The sequence below is a fragment of the Neomonachus schauinslandi genome, chromosome 2, assembly GCF_002201575.2.
Source record: "Neomonachus schauinslandi chromosome 2, ASM220157v2, whole genome shotgun sequence".
Taxonomy (NCBI): Eukaryota; Metazoa; Chordata; class Mammalia; order Carnivora; family Phocidae; genus Neomonachus; species Neomonachus schauinslandi.
In genome coordinates, this window is record NC_058404.1 from 16,204,713 (window position 1) to 16,220,145 (window position 15,433).

General features: G+C 36.9%; 1 protein-coding gene across 4 annotated transcripts in view; it reads left to right on the forward strand.

Annotated features, from left to right (window-relative positions):
- The window catches only part of SNX25 (sorting nexin 25), a 123,727-nt gene that overhangs the window by 23,419 nt on the left and 84,875 nt on the right, over positions 1-15,433 (forward strand). For all 4 annotated transcript variants that reach the window (XM_044911731.1, XM_021694293.2, XM_044911739.1 and 1 more), the window contains exons 2-3: positions 2,028-2,112; positions 14,392-14,608. In XM_044911731.1, coding sequence (XP_044767666.1) covers positions 2,028-2,112; positions 14,392-14,608 — 302 coding nt within the window. The remainder of the gene's footprint in view (positions 1-2,027; positions 2,113-14,391; positions 14,609-15,433) is intronic.

A 15,433-nucleotide genomic window follows, 5' to 3' on the forward strand; every position in this document is an offset into this window, starting at 1 on the left:
GGGGCATCTGGGTGGCTCAGTCGTTGGGCGTCTGCCTTCAGCTCAGGTCATGATCTCAGGGTCCTGGGATCGAGCCCCACATCTGGCTCCCTGCTCAGCGGGTGTTCCCCCTGCTTGTGTTCCCTCTCTCGCTGTGTCTCTCTATCAAATAAATAAATAAAATCTTAAAAATAAAAAAAAAAAGGAATTTGTAAAGATAGACACATAAGCAAAGAATATGCCTAAATATGTGTGCTGCCTGTCAGTCACATTCATACTTGCTTCTCTCCCGGCCCTTAAAGACAGCTTCTATTTTAAGAACCCAGATTCAGGAATGTCTGAAATAAGTGTTGTTTGGCCTTGGTTTTATCATCCAACTAGTGTTATGTACTAAAACTACCATACCTACATTTGGGAAGCCAAAGGCTTGAGAAATTGTGATTATTTATTAGAATAGTGCTCTAAAAGTGTTAGCTCAAAAAAACTGTCCCCAAAAATGTGCAAGTTTTTAAATATCTGTCTAATATTTTAAGAATTGCTGGAACTTTAAAATTCCTTTCGTTTCCTCAATTTTTTCCACAAAATAAATAAATTTAAAAATTAAAATAAAATATACCTTTAATTTTATAGCAAGCTACTGAGAGACTAAAATATAGTTTTAAGTGGTTGACAGTGTATTTCTTTCATGCAGTAACAGCTTCTGTCTACAAGATGATGATTATTTAAGGTTTTTTTTTTTTTTTTTAATTCCTTGGGAGAGTGTTGAACGTTATGTTAATTTGTAGCACAAAAGGATTCTTTTCTTTCATGACTGGAACACATACATCTTTTATTTATTTATTTATTTATTTATTTGAGAGAGACAGAAACAGAGTGGGTGCATGGGGGAGGGGCAGAGGAAGAGAGAGAAAAGCAGATTCCTCACTGAGCAAAGAGCCTGCCTGATGCATGGGCTCCATCTCTTGACAGGGAGATCAGGACCTGAGCCAAAACCAAGAGTCAGATGCTCAACTGACTGATCCACCCAGGCCCCCCTCATGAGTGCAACACATACATCTTAAGGCTTTTAAAAGTAGTTCAACTAAGGAATCTGAAAACTGTGGCTTTTTGTTTTTAATAACAAAAATGGATGACACTCTTGGCGCTTGACCCGTGGATAGTGTGAAACTAAGCTAAGGACTAGAAAGTCTCCACTTTCAGGTTGGGTGGCTCAGGGCCATGGGGTTGATTGCAGTTGTGTTGGGCGTCAAATTTGTATTTCTCTAACTAAAAGGGAGGTTACATATTTTTTTCATATATTTATTGGTATTTGTTTAACCTATATGATAGGATCTTTTAGTTTCTTTTCTTGGTTTTTAGTTATTTTTCTGAGGAGCTCTGTATATGTTAAATAATAGTCCTTTGTTATATATATGTTGCAGATATTATCTCCTGCTCTGTCATTTATATTTCTTAGTATCTTTTGCCAAACAGGAGTTTTCTATTTTATATAGTCATATTTGTCAGTTTTTTTTTCTTTAAAACTTTTGAATTTTGTGTCTTATTTTAGAGAGGCCTTCCCCATCCCAAGATTATACACAGTTTCTCCCTTATTTCCTTTGAACACTTTTTTAGTTTAAAAAAACAATATGTTCTTTATCAATTTGGAATTATTTATGTATAAAGTATGAGGCAAGACTCTAACCTTATGCATGAATATCAAGTTATCCCAACACCACTTATTCAACAGTCAGATTTTCTTATGTTCTTAATTCTCATATGTAGATACATTTGTTTTTGTACTACTACTGTTCTGTTGATTTGTTTATTCTTACTCTGGCATCATGTTGTTTTGATATATGTAGGGAAAATCTTTCTTTTTCAAAAATTTCTTAACTAACGTCAAGCATTTATTTACTTTTCCAGAAGAACTTTGTAATCTATTAAGCAATATCTTAAAGCTTATTTAAATGGTATTTCATACTTTGGTTTTATTTTTTATATATAATTTATTCATTCAGTAATCTGTGCCTTTTTTTTCTTCCTTTTTTTTTTTCTTTACATTTCAGAGTCCTGTGTATGGAAACTCACATGAGTCAGTTCAGTCTAGAAGGGTAGTAATTTCTCATAATATGGACAAAGCTCTGAAAGAAGGTAAGGATTAAATGAGAGCATGCGATTACTATGTAAAGCAATTCATTATGTTCTAAAGGGAAAATTGTAATCTCTAACAAATTTATCTATCCTTCTTGTCTGTGTGTAGCATTAGGAATTTTTATGATGAATGAATAAATACATCCATATTTTAGTTGAATGGATGGGATTTAAATATTTATTAAGTAGGATTTCCAGGTCACATGAAGCTAACTGGCCACGTGGAGCTAATTCCACCATATGAAACAAGGATCTGTTTTCTTTTACCTAAAATAGGTATTAGGAAATATTTTTTCTTTTAGATATAACCTAGAGAAGGTGTGTTGGAGATGGGTGCACTTAGGCTCACTCATCAACAAATCAGTTAAACAAATTAAGGGGTGTAGTGGTCAGCTTTCTTAAAGAATGAAGGATATGTCAGTAGAACTGGTATTGAGCAAGGTTGAAGGTAGGTTGCCGAGGGCATGGTGTTGTTACATGTAGAAGTGGAAATCAGGTGTAATTAGAAATATTAAAGTTGAAAAGATATATTTTGATGATCAAATTAAAGTTCAAACAATATTTTTAAAATCAAATTTCTAAAAACACAATTTCAGTTACAAGTGCAGAAAGTCTGAGTTTTTCAAGTGAATATGGGGTGTTAGATACGAAGTGGAGAGAACTGAATAAGTGATAAGTACATAGCAAGTATGTTTACTTTCATAGTTCACAGAAATCACTGTATTAAAATTTGAAGATGAGGGGCACCTGGGTGGCTCAGTCGTTAAGCGTCTACCTTCGGCTCAGGTCATGATCCCAGGGTCCTGGGATCGAGCCCCGCATGGGGCTCCCTGCTCCATGGGGAGCCTGCTTCTCCCTCTCCTGCTCCCCCTGCTTGTGTTCCCTTTCTCGCTGTGTCTCTCTCTGTCAAATAAATAAAATATTAAAAAAAAAATTTGAAAATGAGTACTATGTAAGTACAGAGACAGTCTGAAATTGTGTGGATTCGTAGAATTTTAGAACTTTGGGGACTAATTAAACTTCTAAAATATTTGTATTAGTAAAGTATGATGACTTTGATAAAGCCAAATTTAAAATCCAATAATTTTTATTCATAATCTCAAAATTGTGGTTTAAAAATAATTGCTTTTATTGAGGTAAAATTTACATACTTTGAAATGCACAAATCTTAAGTGTACATACAATTCAGTAATTTTCATAAATGTGTATAACCATGTAACCAGCAACCCTGTGAAACTAAGGAACATTTCTGTCATTACAGAAAGCTTGCCACCTGTACCCCTCTAATCAAACCCACCTTCCCTTGTTCTAATTTCTATCATTATAGATTAGTTTTGCCTGTTCGTTTTGTTTTTTAAAGATTTTATTTATTTATTTGACAGAGAGACTCAGTGAGAGAGGGAACACAAGCAGGGGGAGTGGGGGAGGGAGGCTCCCCACTGAGCAGGGAGCCCGATGCGGGGCTGGATCCCAGGACCCTGGGACCATGACCTGAGCCAAAGGCAGACGCCCAATGACTGAGCCACCCAGGTGCCCCTAGTTTTGCCTGTTCTTAAACCTTATAGAAATGGAGGGCGCCTGGGTGGCTCAGTTGGTTAAGCGACTGCCTTCGGCTCAGGTCATGATCCTGGAGTCCCAGGATCGAGTCCCGCATCGGGCTTCCTGCTCGGCAGGGAGCCTGCTTCTCCCTCTGACCCTCCCCCCTCTCATGTGCTCTCTGTCTCTCTCATTCTCTCTGTCTCAAATAAATAAATAAAATCTTTAAAAAAAAAAAAAAACCTTATAGAAATGGAATCATACAGGATGTAGTCTTTTATGCCTGGCTTCTTTTCTCAGCATGTTTTTAAGATTTATCAGTTGTCTGTATCAGTTCATTCTTTGTTATTACTATTGAGTAATATTCCATTATACTAATATGAGTGTGTCACAGTATATTTATCCTTTCTTTTTTGGACATTTGGGTTGTTTCTAATTTTTTGAAACACACTGGATAAAGTTGCTATAAACAAGTATTTTTGTGGACATATGTTTTCATGATGTTTATTCTTACTCTGGCATCATGTTGTTTTGATATCTGGTATTTGTTGGACAAATTCCAAGGAGTAGAATTGATAGGCCTAGGGTAAGGTGTGTGTTTAACTTTATGAGAAATTGCCAAATAATATTGTAAAGTGATGATGTCTTTATTTAGACTCTCACCGTGTATGACCGTTAAAATTGTTTTACATTATCACCAACATTTACTGTTGCCATTCGTTCTATTTTAACTATTCTGATAAATGTAAAACAGAATCTTACTGGGACCTTAAATTGCATATCCGTGGCAACTAATGATGCTGAACATCCTTTCATGTGATTATTGACCATTTCCATATCTTCATTTGTGATGTGTCTGGTCAAGTCTTTCTTTTTAAAATTTATTTAACTTATAATTTATTTGTAGGAATGTTCTTAAAGATTCTGGATTCACATCCTTTGTTAGATATAGTTACAGTGAATACTTTCTCCCAGTGTATAGATTGCCTTTTATTTTTTTAATGTTGTCCTTGAGCAGAAGCTTTTAATTTTGATGATGTCTAATTTACTAATTCTTTTTTCTTTCTGTTCTCTAGATAGGATAATTTTTATTCATCTGTCTTCAAGTTCACGGACTGTTTTTCTGTCATTTTTAATCTACAGTTAAGTGTATCCAGTGAATTTTTTTATTTCAAATATTGTACTTCTCCTGTCTAGAATTTCTTTTTTTTGTTTTTTAAAGATTTTACTTATTTATTTGTCAGAGAGAGAGAGTGCGCGCACAAGCAGGGGGAGCAGCAGGTAGAGGGAGAAGTAGGCTCCCTGGATCCTGGACCCTGGGATCATGACCTGAGCTGAAGGCAGATGCTTAACCAACTGAGCCACCCAGGCGTCCCCTGTCTAGAATTTCTATTTGGTTCTCTGCTGAGATTTCCCCATCTGTCACTTATTATGACCATCTTTATCTTGAATTCCTTGAACACACACACACATATATAGTTGCTTTAAAGTCTCTGTATGCGAAGTCCAAAATTGAGGCTATCTTGGAGTTGGTTTCTATCCATTGGTTTTTCTCTTATGTATGTGTTACTTTTTTTTTTTTTTTTTGGTTTCTTCTCAGGTCTTCTTATTTTTGATTGTATCCTGAACAATGTGGATGCTACTTTCTAGACATTCTAGTTTCTGTTATCTTTCTCTGAAGAGTGTTGGTTTTTGGTCTAGTATGCAGCTTAATTTTTTGACTGTTCACCTTGAGGATACTTGGTTTTACCCATATTTTTAGGGCAGGTCTGCCTGGATTTTGTCTAAGGTAAATCCCTCAGCCCTGGGACACAGGCTTAAGTCATCTAGTTCATGTCCCTTACACAGTGGAAAGTCCATGGTCACACCTCTAACCGACCGGGTAGGACTTTAGCTCCAGACGTGGTCAGAGTACCTGCTCAGCTCTTCCAATTTTCCACCTGTTGCTGTGAGCTGGTCTCCTTGCGGTCTTTCCTCCATACATGTGTAGGGCAGAGTCGGCAATGGGTTTGAGAGCGTGTGATCCAGATTTTGTGGCTCCGTCTTCTTTGTATTTCCTGCCCTTATTTCCGTCTGCTTTGGCAGTTCCTAACTCTGTTTTCTGATATCTTATATTAAAAAAAAAATACAGATGTTCAGTCTAAGTTTGAACTTCCTTGTGTCGCTAGGACCGTCAAGTGCTTCGGGGAAAGTTACATAAATGTGGTTCATACCAGCACTAGTCCCTTCTATCAAGGGTAGGTTTTCCCTTCAGTTTCTCTGACTTTGCTCTCCAGTGCCTTTATGTATTTATTTAATTTTTTAAATTTAAAATATTTTCTTTATTTATTTGACAGAGAGAGGGACAGACAGAGAGCACAAGCAGGGGGAGCAGCAGAGGGAGAGGCAGGCTTCCTGCCGAGCAGGGAGCCCGAGGTGGGGCTCGATCCCAGGACCCTGGGACCATGACCTGAGCCGAAGGCAGACGCTTAATGACTGAGCCACCCAGGCGCCCCTCTCTCCAGTGCCTTTAAATAGTTCTTTAATATTTTTTTTCTAGAGTTCCTAATGGTTTTCTGTAGGAAGGTTAGTCTGATATAAGCTATTCCACCATCCCTGGAATTGGAATTCTTCTCTTTTAATTTTAATTGTTGTAGAATACACATAGTGTAAAATTTACCATCTTACCCATTTTTAAGTGTACTGTTTAGTAGTGTTAAGTACATTTTCGTTGCTGTGTAAAGTCTTTAGAACTCTTTTCGTCTTGCAAGACTGAAACTCTGAACCTATTAAGCCACAATACCCACTCCTCTCTTCCCCCAGATCCTGGTAATCACCATCTACTTTCTATCTCCATGAACTCAACTCTAGGTACTACATATAAATGAGGTCATGTAGTATTTGTCCTTTTGTGTTTGGCATATTTACTTAATATAGTGTTCTCAAGGTTAATGCATGTTTGTAGGATATGTCAGAATTTCTTTCCTTTTTAAGGTTGAATAATATTCCATTTTATGTATATAACCACATCTAAAAAAATATTTATTTTTTTAAGTAAGCTCTCCACCCAGTGTGGGCCTTCAATTTATAACCCCTTGATCAAGAGTCGCATGCTGTACTAACTGAGCCAGCCAGGCGCCCCTTATAACCACATTTTCTTTATCCATTCATCCATTGTTGGATATCTGGGTTGCTTCCATCTTTTGGTTATAGTGAATATGCTGCTATGAACATGGATATCTCTTTAATTTTTTAAGGCTGTGAAGTTGCTTTGTAATTGAGATAGCATGTTTACTTAACCATGGACCAATTTGTTTCAGAAGTGTTTATGGAAAAAAAAAAAAAAGATAAGGATTGAGATCTGGTTGACAAAAACCCAAACAGAACAAAACCAAAAAAAACCCCAAACCACATCATCCTCAGTCTAATTTCTGTGCAATGATTTATTTTGAAAGAACAGTATTATCCAAAGCCTTTGGGTAAGAACTTTAGTTAATTAAACTTTGGTATAATAATTTTTTTCTTTTCCACTGTATTCTTAATGTTTACAATTTCCTCTTGTTTTAAGCAAAATGATTTTCAGTGAAGTTGAATATTATATCATCTACCAAAAGAACTAAAGGCTGCTGTAAAGTTGGTTATGAGAGTAAAATGTATGCATCAGGCAGTCGTTAAAAACAATAAACTAAAACCAAAATTGTCTTCTAAAAAATTTTAGACATTTAATTTAATGAAGAATTGGAATCTAGAAATACATGTTGAGAAAGTTAAGAGGTTTCATAAGTATTTGGAAAACCTATAGTGATTATAATATGCATCTCTGGAGTATGTTAATTTGCATTTCTAAGCCCTGGCACCAGTATATTTAATTGAAATTCTGAATGTTATTAGCTAGCTATAGTAGACTTATATTGGTAAAATTGAGGGTCTCTTGGTATGTTTGCAAAATTTAATAGCAGGTACACTTGTTAAGGCTGCAGTAACTTGAGTTCAGTTGATATGAAGTGCTTATGAACTATTTAAAAATTTCCCCCTAAAGTTAGTTTGAAGTAGATAACATAATTATTCCATCTTACCTTTATATATTTGTTTTACTCCCTTTAGAATACATATATTTTTTTAAGATTTTATTTAATTTTTGAGAGAGAGAGACAGCAAGAGAGGGAACACAAGCAGGGGGAGTGGGAGAGGGAGAAGCAGGCTTCCTGCTGAGCTTCCCGATGTGCGGCTCCATCCCAGGACCCGGGATTATGACCTGAGCGGAAGGCAGATGCTTAACGACTGAGCCACCCAGGTGCCCCTAGAATACATATTTTAAAAACAGATTTATTCAAAGAGTTGAGTAAAATACAAGGTATGTGTGTGTATATGCATGTATAAATGTTTGTGGGTGGGTTTTTTGTTGTTGTTACTAAAAGTATGCTTGTGTTGTAGCTCAATATAAATTAGGACTTGGTCTTAAATCTCTATAGATTGAATTACAAAGAAGAGAGAAGTAATATTTAAAAGTGCAGCTCAAAATAATACAGTTTGGCTTTCTGTGAAGCAGTAAGAATTATTAAAGCTATGAGGTGTGCCTGGCTGGCTCAGTCAGTGGAGCATGTGACTCTTGGTTTCAGGGTAGTGAGTTTGAGCCCCATGTTGTATGTAGAAATTACTTAAAAATAAAATCTTCAAAAAAAATTACTAAAGCTAAAAATGCTGGAAGTTGAACGGCATACCCAGGGAAGATGATTGAACTATATATTTGCTGTGCTTTGTTAGCCAATTTTAAGTGTAAAAACTGTATTTTAGGGATTCAGATATGGTATGAATGAACCATATGTTTGAGAAGTCAGAATAGCCACCTTTCTATACCAGATGCTCTCAAAAGTTTCTCCTAAAGTTACATTTCCAGGAAGACTGTCAGGAGATACTTTTGAAAATCTTTATGAGTACTAAATCTCAGATCTATAGCCCAATTTTTACTAGGCTACCCTGAATTACCTCACTAATGTGGACCAGATAATATAGTTCAGTAATGAGTACCTGCTATTTGCTCAGGAGAACTTTCAATTTAAATTCTTGAATTGAAAATACAGTTCTTTGTAATGTTATCTTTTTCGAAGCATTGAGGATACTGACCTCTGTACTTTGACTTGTAAGATGTTGTCCAAGTGTCTTATAAATACCATTACTTCCATTACTTTTTGGAGTATCCTTCACAAATGTAATATTAATGTACATTTCCAGATGAACATATTTCTGTTAGTTTTGATTGGCTCTTAATACTTTTCTGAATTTCAGGGGTAAATGTGCCTATAAAATAAAGTGTCCAGGTTATACAAAAGGCCATAACATGAACGATCATGATAACAGAAGATATTACAAGGTCGTTGTCCAAGTATAACAGAACTTTCAGTTTCTTTGGAACTTGTCTTAGATAAGGTGAACCTGATGTGGCGATCTCTTTTACTAGGCTCTCTGTGGCCATTTCCAGACGATGGTAGACTATAAGAATTAGATGCTGACACAGAGGGAGCAGAACCTACACTTGAAAGACCATGACTCTCCCACCTTCCACTCCCACCCCTAACCTCCTTTAGGCTCAACTCTTCTAGTTCATGACTCTACCTAGTGGTGTGAAATATGTATACATTTTTTGTTGACGGAATGAACACCTCAATCAGTGACATAAACTAATAACCCTAAATTTTCCCAGAAGTTGGCTTTCCTTCCACACATAGACAGTAATTACTAATTGCATTTTAAAAACTTTGCAAACTGCAGAGTGCTATCTATATGAACGATGGAATTATTATTGTCCTTATTACCATTAGGCCAGTTCCTGGTTGAATGAGCTCTCTTTCTTTGTTCAAAGGGACTCAGGTCATGGATGTTTATGACCCTTGGGGCCTTACCTCTTGGGCAGGGAAGACTGTATCTTGAATTGCTCTGGGGAAAAGGCAGAGGTAGAAGAATGGCTCTCATGGAGCTCTTTCTCTTACACTATTTCCTTAGTTTGAGTCATTCTTTGTTCTGAAAATTTATAGGTAGAGATTACCTAATATCACGTTATCTAGACTAACATGGTAGCCTTTTAACTGGTCTCCTCACTTCCAGTTTTTCCCTACTTTGTTACCCTAAATCCTCTTTTTTACATTAATCCTACTCAAAGTTCCAAACATGTTATTCCATTCTCTATAATCTGCAGTGATTCCTTTTTACCTGCTTATTTCATTGAGAGTAGTCTAGAAAATAGATCTGATAATAGCACTTGAAGTTTTGTTGGCTGCTATTATGTGTTTAGAAGAAAAACTCTTTGCTTGGCAATGAGCATAAGTGTTCTTCCATTTCTCATTGGGGTTTGTTATATTATTTCTGCTTATCTCTTAGTAGAGACCATAAAATAATTTTATCATGAATTTCTGTGTCTCTTCAAATTGATCCGTAGGATATATTTTAAAATATTTTGTTCATATGTGCACTTGTATCTAAATGAGTATATGTATATACTTGTATATAAATGAGTATATTTAGCTACATAATATATACTTAGAATCATGGCTCTGTTTTATACTTTTTTCTTCTTCTTTTTTTTTTTTTTTGCCCCACATGGAGCTCAAACTCATGACCTGAGATCAAGAGTCACATGCTTTATGGACTGAGCCAGCCAATTGCCCTTGTTTCACACTTTTTATATTTGCTATATTTTTATAATACTTAGGTTAAAGGTGTACTGATAAGCTATTGATAGAGATTTGTTAGTTCCAGGTATATCTTCTATTACTGAGTTGTGGTTTTTTTTTTTTTTTTTTTGAAGATTTTATTTATTTGACAGAGAGAGAGAGAGAGAGCACACACACAAGTAGGCAGAGCGGCAGGCAGAGGGAGAGGGAGAAGCAGGATCCCCACTGAGCAGGGAGCGGGATGCGGGGCTCGATCCCAGGACCCTGAGATCATGACCTGAATGGAAGGCAGATGCTTAACTGACTGAATCATCCAGGCGCCCCTGAGTTGAGATTTTTACCCATATTCATTTTTATCAATTCCTAACAAAAATGTAGTATTGGAGGAGTATTTTAGAGCTGTATTAATTAACATATGCAGTGTGTGGTTAACACGTGTAATGGGAAATTATGTAGATGAATATGCCCTTCACATAAATCCTTTAGCGTGCTGAGATCTTATTTTAAAGATATTAAGTCTCTTATAATTGCTTTTAATTTCCTTCTATAATTTGAAACTAAATTTTAATGAAAGGAAAAATGCTTCTATTTCCCAAACGTTTCGGGTTATAGGTTTATTTGCTACTAGTTAAAAATTCTGTGGTATGACAACTTTGTTTAATAAGAGAGTAAGGGAGAAAGAATTGCAAATGAACAAATTAGCAGTGCTTTGTAGTCAGGGTGGCTCTTACCAGAAGGATATAAAAGCTTTGCAGACAAGAGTCTGTGGAGATTACGTAATTCAGCCCCCCATCTCAGGAAGTAATTTTTTCTAGGTCATCCTTGTCCATTGGATATCCAGCTCGTTTTGAAAGTTTCTTATGATAGAATATTCACCATTTACTGTGAATCTTGAATAGCTTTAATGATTTTATTCATTATGTTGAACGGAAAAGACAATTTCTTATGACTTCCACCCATTGGTCCTATTTGTGCCTTCTAGGACAATTTTTAGCGTATTTTTTTCATATAAATGTTTTAAAGAAGCTGGATATCCAATGGAAAGGGCCGCTATTCAGATTTCTCATGTCTTTTACTCACGTGACTTGTTCCACCTTCATGCAGGACTACAGTGTGCTGAGTAGGAAGAGTGTTTGACTGGCAGATAGGACACTTGGCTTTATCACTTATTTGACTTTGAGCAAGTTATTTCACTTCTGGGAGCCTCAATTTCTTGAGAGGATGTAACGCAATTACTGTGTAGGAGCTATGGTCTACTTTTTGTCAATAAGTGAGATTATGGGATTAGCCTACTCCTGTTTTTGCTCTAATTTCTTAAATATCCAGGTCAGAAACCATTTCTGCTTTCTCCTAAATGGAATAGTCCAATTAGGAATGAGATGTGGCTACTTTTTGTAAAATCTAGAAAACGTAACCATTTGTTCAAATTAATATTTGGAAGTGATCAGAAAATAGCCAAAAGGTTTAGGAAATGATTTATTTGTTGGTTTTGCTTTTGTTTTGCCTTTTCTTTTGTGTCCAGCAGATATCTATTCTACCTTATATACTGGAAGCTGTACATACCAGAATTAAATGCTTATTTAATGAAAAATGAAAGATTGAGGTAGTATCTCTTTTTTTTTTTTTTCTTTTAAATGCCTGCCCCTTAGTCTTTGGCAAGTAATCGTTCTCAGCTATAAAGCTTAAGCTATCTTAAGTGTCTTATCCCACTACTGAGGCCAGTGGAATCACTTTGAGGATTTAGCTAAACCTTTGTACATATGTGTCTGTGAACAAAATTCTTGATGATTTATGTATGTGTTTGACCTATGGGATTTAAGATGCCATTTTGTGAATTATTATAAAGCTGCAATGCAGAAATTCTGGAAATGTGGAAAAGCATTGGATAATACTTTCATAGTTGATATTCTGAGGAAAAAAAAAGCCATCACAGAATATTAAAACAAGAATGGGGCTTTCCTTGACTTGTGGGCTTTTGCACATATATGGAATCCTTACATAAGATGAACTCTGAGCTGGAGGTTCCATTTGCTATTCAGCTTTCTAAGAACTGTGACCTCCCTCCTGCCACCTTCCCATCTCCCCCCGACCTAAGCCCATCTAAAATTGGTATATAGCAATCAAGATGAATAAAACAAGCACCCAGTCCTGGCCTGCAGAATTATTTAAGAATTATTTGTCAGACATTTGTGGGCCAGGTGTGCAGTAAATCAGGATCCCAAGTTACTTTTTGTTCCACAGGATTCTTGGGAACAAAGCAAAGCAAGAGGATAGACTATTTATCTGAGACAAAGTATGGTCATATCAAAATTAAGCCAAATCAAGTGGTATTTGAAGAAGGAAAGAGAAAACCTTGAGAAATAAGCAGTGATTAAAAAATAGTACAGGTATCCTTATGCTGAAACACGGATATGGGGCTGTGTTCTTCCTCCCTTGGGAAAATCACGACTTTAGTCCAGTAACATTTTTATTTTTCAGTCTTCATCTTCTATGTGGACTTGAGCTGCCTTGAGCAACAGAGAACTACTGTGTATAAGTGGCGAGTGAGTTATGTGGCTAGTCCAAATTAAGATGTGCTGAAAGTATAAAATATATACCAGATGGTGAAGACTCAGCATGGGAAAAGAATCTCATTAATTGGGGTGCCCAGGTGGCTCAGATAGTTAAGCATCTGCCTTCACTCTGGTCATGAGCCCAGGGTCCTGGGATCAAGCCCCGCATCGGGCTCCCTGCTCAGCAGGAAGCCTGCTTCTCCCTCTCCCACTTCCCCCTGCTTGTGTTTCCTCTCTTGCTGTCTCTCTGTCAAATAAATAAATAAAATCTTAAAAAAAAACTTCATTAATTGATAGTCTTGATTATATATTGAAATCATAATATTTTGGATATATTAGTTGAAACATATTAAAATTTAACCTGTTTCTTTTTTCCTTTTTTAGTGTGGCTACTAGACACTTAAAATTATGTATGTGACTCTCCTATTTCTGTTGGACAGCACTGCTCTAGAGCTAAGGGTTTTTATTTCCAAGGCATAAACTGATCCAGAATTAAGAAAAGAGATACTAGAAATTTCCCAAAGAAGGTTGTCAGCCACAGATGCTGAGCCTGGTGTGATCTCTGACTTAGGGGATTCTTCCTGCGTTAGTTGGGGTCTCATTAAGAGACAGAAACCACATAATACTTGAACAAGAAAGTTTAATATAAAGAATGATTAACTTGCCAAGGGACTTGACTACTGAGGAATAAAAAGAACTCCAAAGAATATAGGAAGAGCAGATAAGGGGAGCAATCACTACTTCTGGGGCCAAGGCAGAGCACTTCCAGGAGGGATACGTTTGGGAGCGGGTTCCTTCTTCACTCCCAAGTTGAGATCCAGGTCTCACTGGAGAGGGCACATGTGTGGCCCAGGTAATGGTGGAGAAGTTTGGGGGAGATGCCACAGGCTACGGGAAGCCACCCCAGGGTACTAGCAGACTTCTCTGGGGAGCTGCCCTCTGAATGCCATTAGAATCTGCGGGGGGTGAGGCCATCTGATGGCCCACCTGCTGCTGCCCACCGCACACTGCAGGAGCAATCAGAGAAGAGCACACAGGAACCAGGACAAGAAGAAGCCCCTTCCTCCTCCACAGTCCCCCCAGCATCCTCTCCTGACAAACTCTAACATGGTATGGGTTGGCAAAGAAATGTTTACATGGTCTATCTCCAGTATCATAAAGCAGGGCAAGAAAAGGTGAATTTGGAAGCGAGAGGCAATAAATTGATGACTGGCAGACTCGATAAGTGTGTTGCCACTCTGTAAGATGCTCTGTTTTTTGATAAATTTAGATAGTTTGGCCCCAGGATAGAATATTTAGAAATTGGGCTGTCCACAAAAATTCAGGACATATGGTCACCACACCTCCAGAATTTTAGTTAGATGAGAATCTTTTTATTTTCAAACATTCTAGGAAAGATTATGTCTTCTCTTGTGTTATCTACTGTCTTTATATTTTAAACAGTGAATATTAAATAGTAGGTCCTCAGCGTCTAGTAGAAATGTGGTCTTGGTATATGCTTCTTTCGTCTAAGATTTACTCATTGCTTTGTTTATTCCTGGTAGTGTTTGACTACAGTTATAGAGATTACGTTCTGTCCTGGTATGGAAATCTCAGCAGAGATGAGGGACAGCTTTACCACCTGCTCTTGGAAGACTTTTGGGAAATTGCCAGACAGCTGCGTCACAGACTGAGCCATGTGGATGTGGTTAAAGTCATCTGCAATGATGTTGTAAGAACTTTACTCACTCATTTCTGTGACCTGAAAGCTGCGAATGCCAGGTAACTGTTCAAACATGAACAACCTCCCCCACTTTTTTTCCACATTAAAATATCTTTCTTATACAGAAAGGGGTCAAAGTCAAGATAAAACTCTAGAATTTTCTGCCTCTTGCTGGCACTTGGCTTGAAATATAGATATATTGAGGGAGAACATTTATAGTGTACTGGTAGAGTAGATTTTTTTTATAACTCTCTAATAGAAAACCCCTTTATGGACTTCTTTAATTTTGTGAAAAACTTAAACAATGAAGTGAATTTTACCGAGCCAGCACTGTCATGAACTTGTTTATAGAATCATGAGTACCTAGAAGTAGAAAATTTAAATACAGTGTCTTATACTGTGAAGTGTCCATGAGTTTACAATGTTTAGTAAGGTTTAGAATTTCTTTTTGTTGAGAGCTCTGTTGCATCACCGTATCCTGAAAATTGACTTTTAAAAAGAACTCAATATTGGGGTTTGTGGCTGTAATTAGAAATGTTTCAATATGAAAATTGTGAATATTTAGGCTTGTTAGCTCTTTGTACTGTTCCACTGACAAGATCTGTGCCTATGAGGTGACTCTGCCTTTGGAAGGAAGACTTCAAGGCCATTTCTGAGCTTGTAACAAATCCTTAGAGGATTTGTTTAGAGGTTTGCTGGTAGGCTCTTAATTGTATGTCCTACTCCTGAGTGAGTGTGAGAATGCTGAATTACAGCACTTCTAACTTGCGTATAAAAGTCATCTTACTGAAAGAAAGGAGTAGTCTTCTGCCTGTTTGGATATGGACTCAGTAGGAGGGGTGCTCCTTACAGTTAACGTGGCCTATTCTCACTGCTACTCTTCT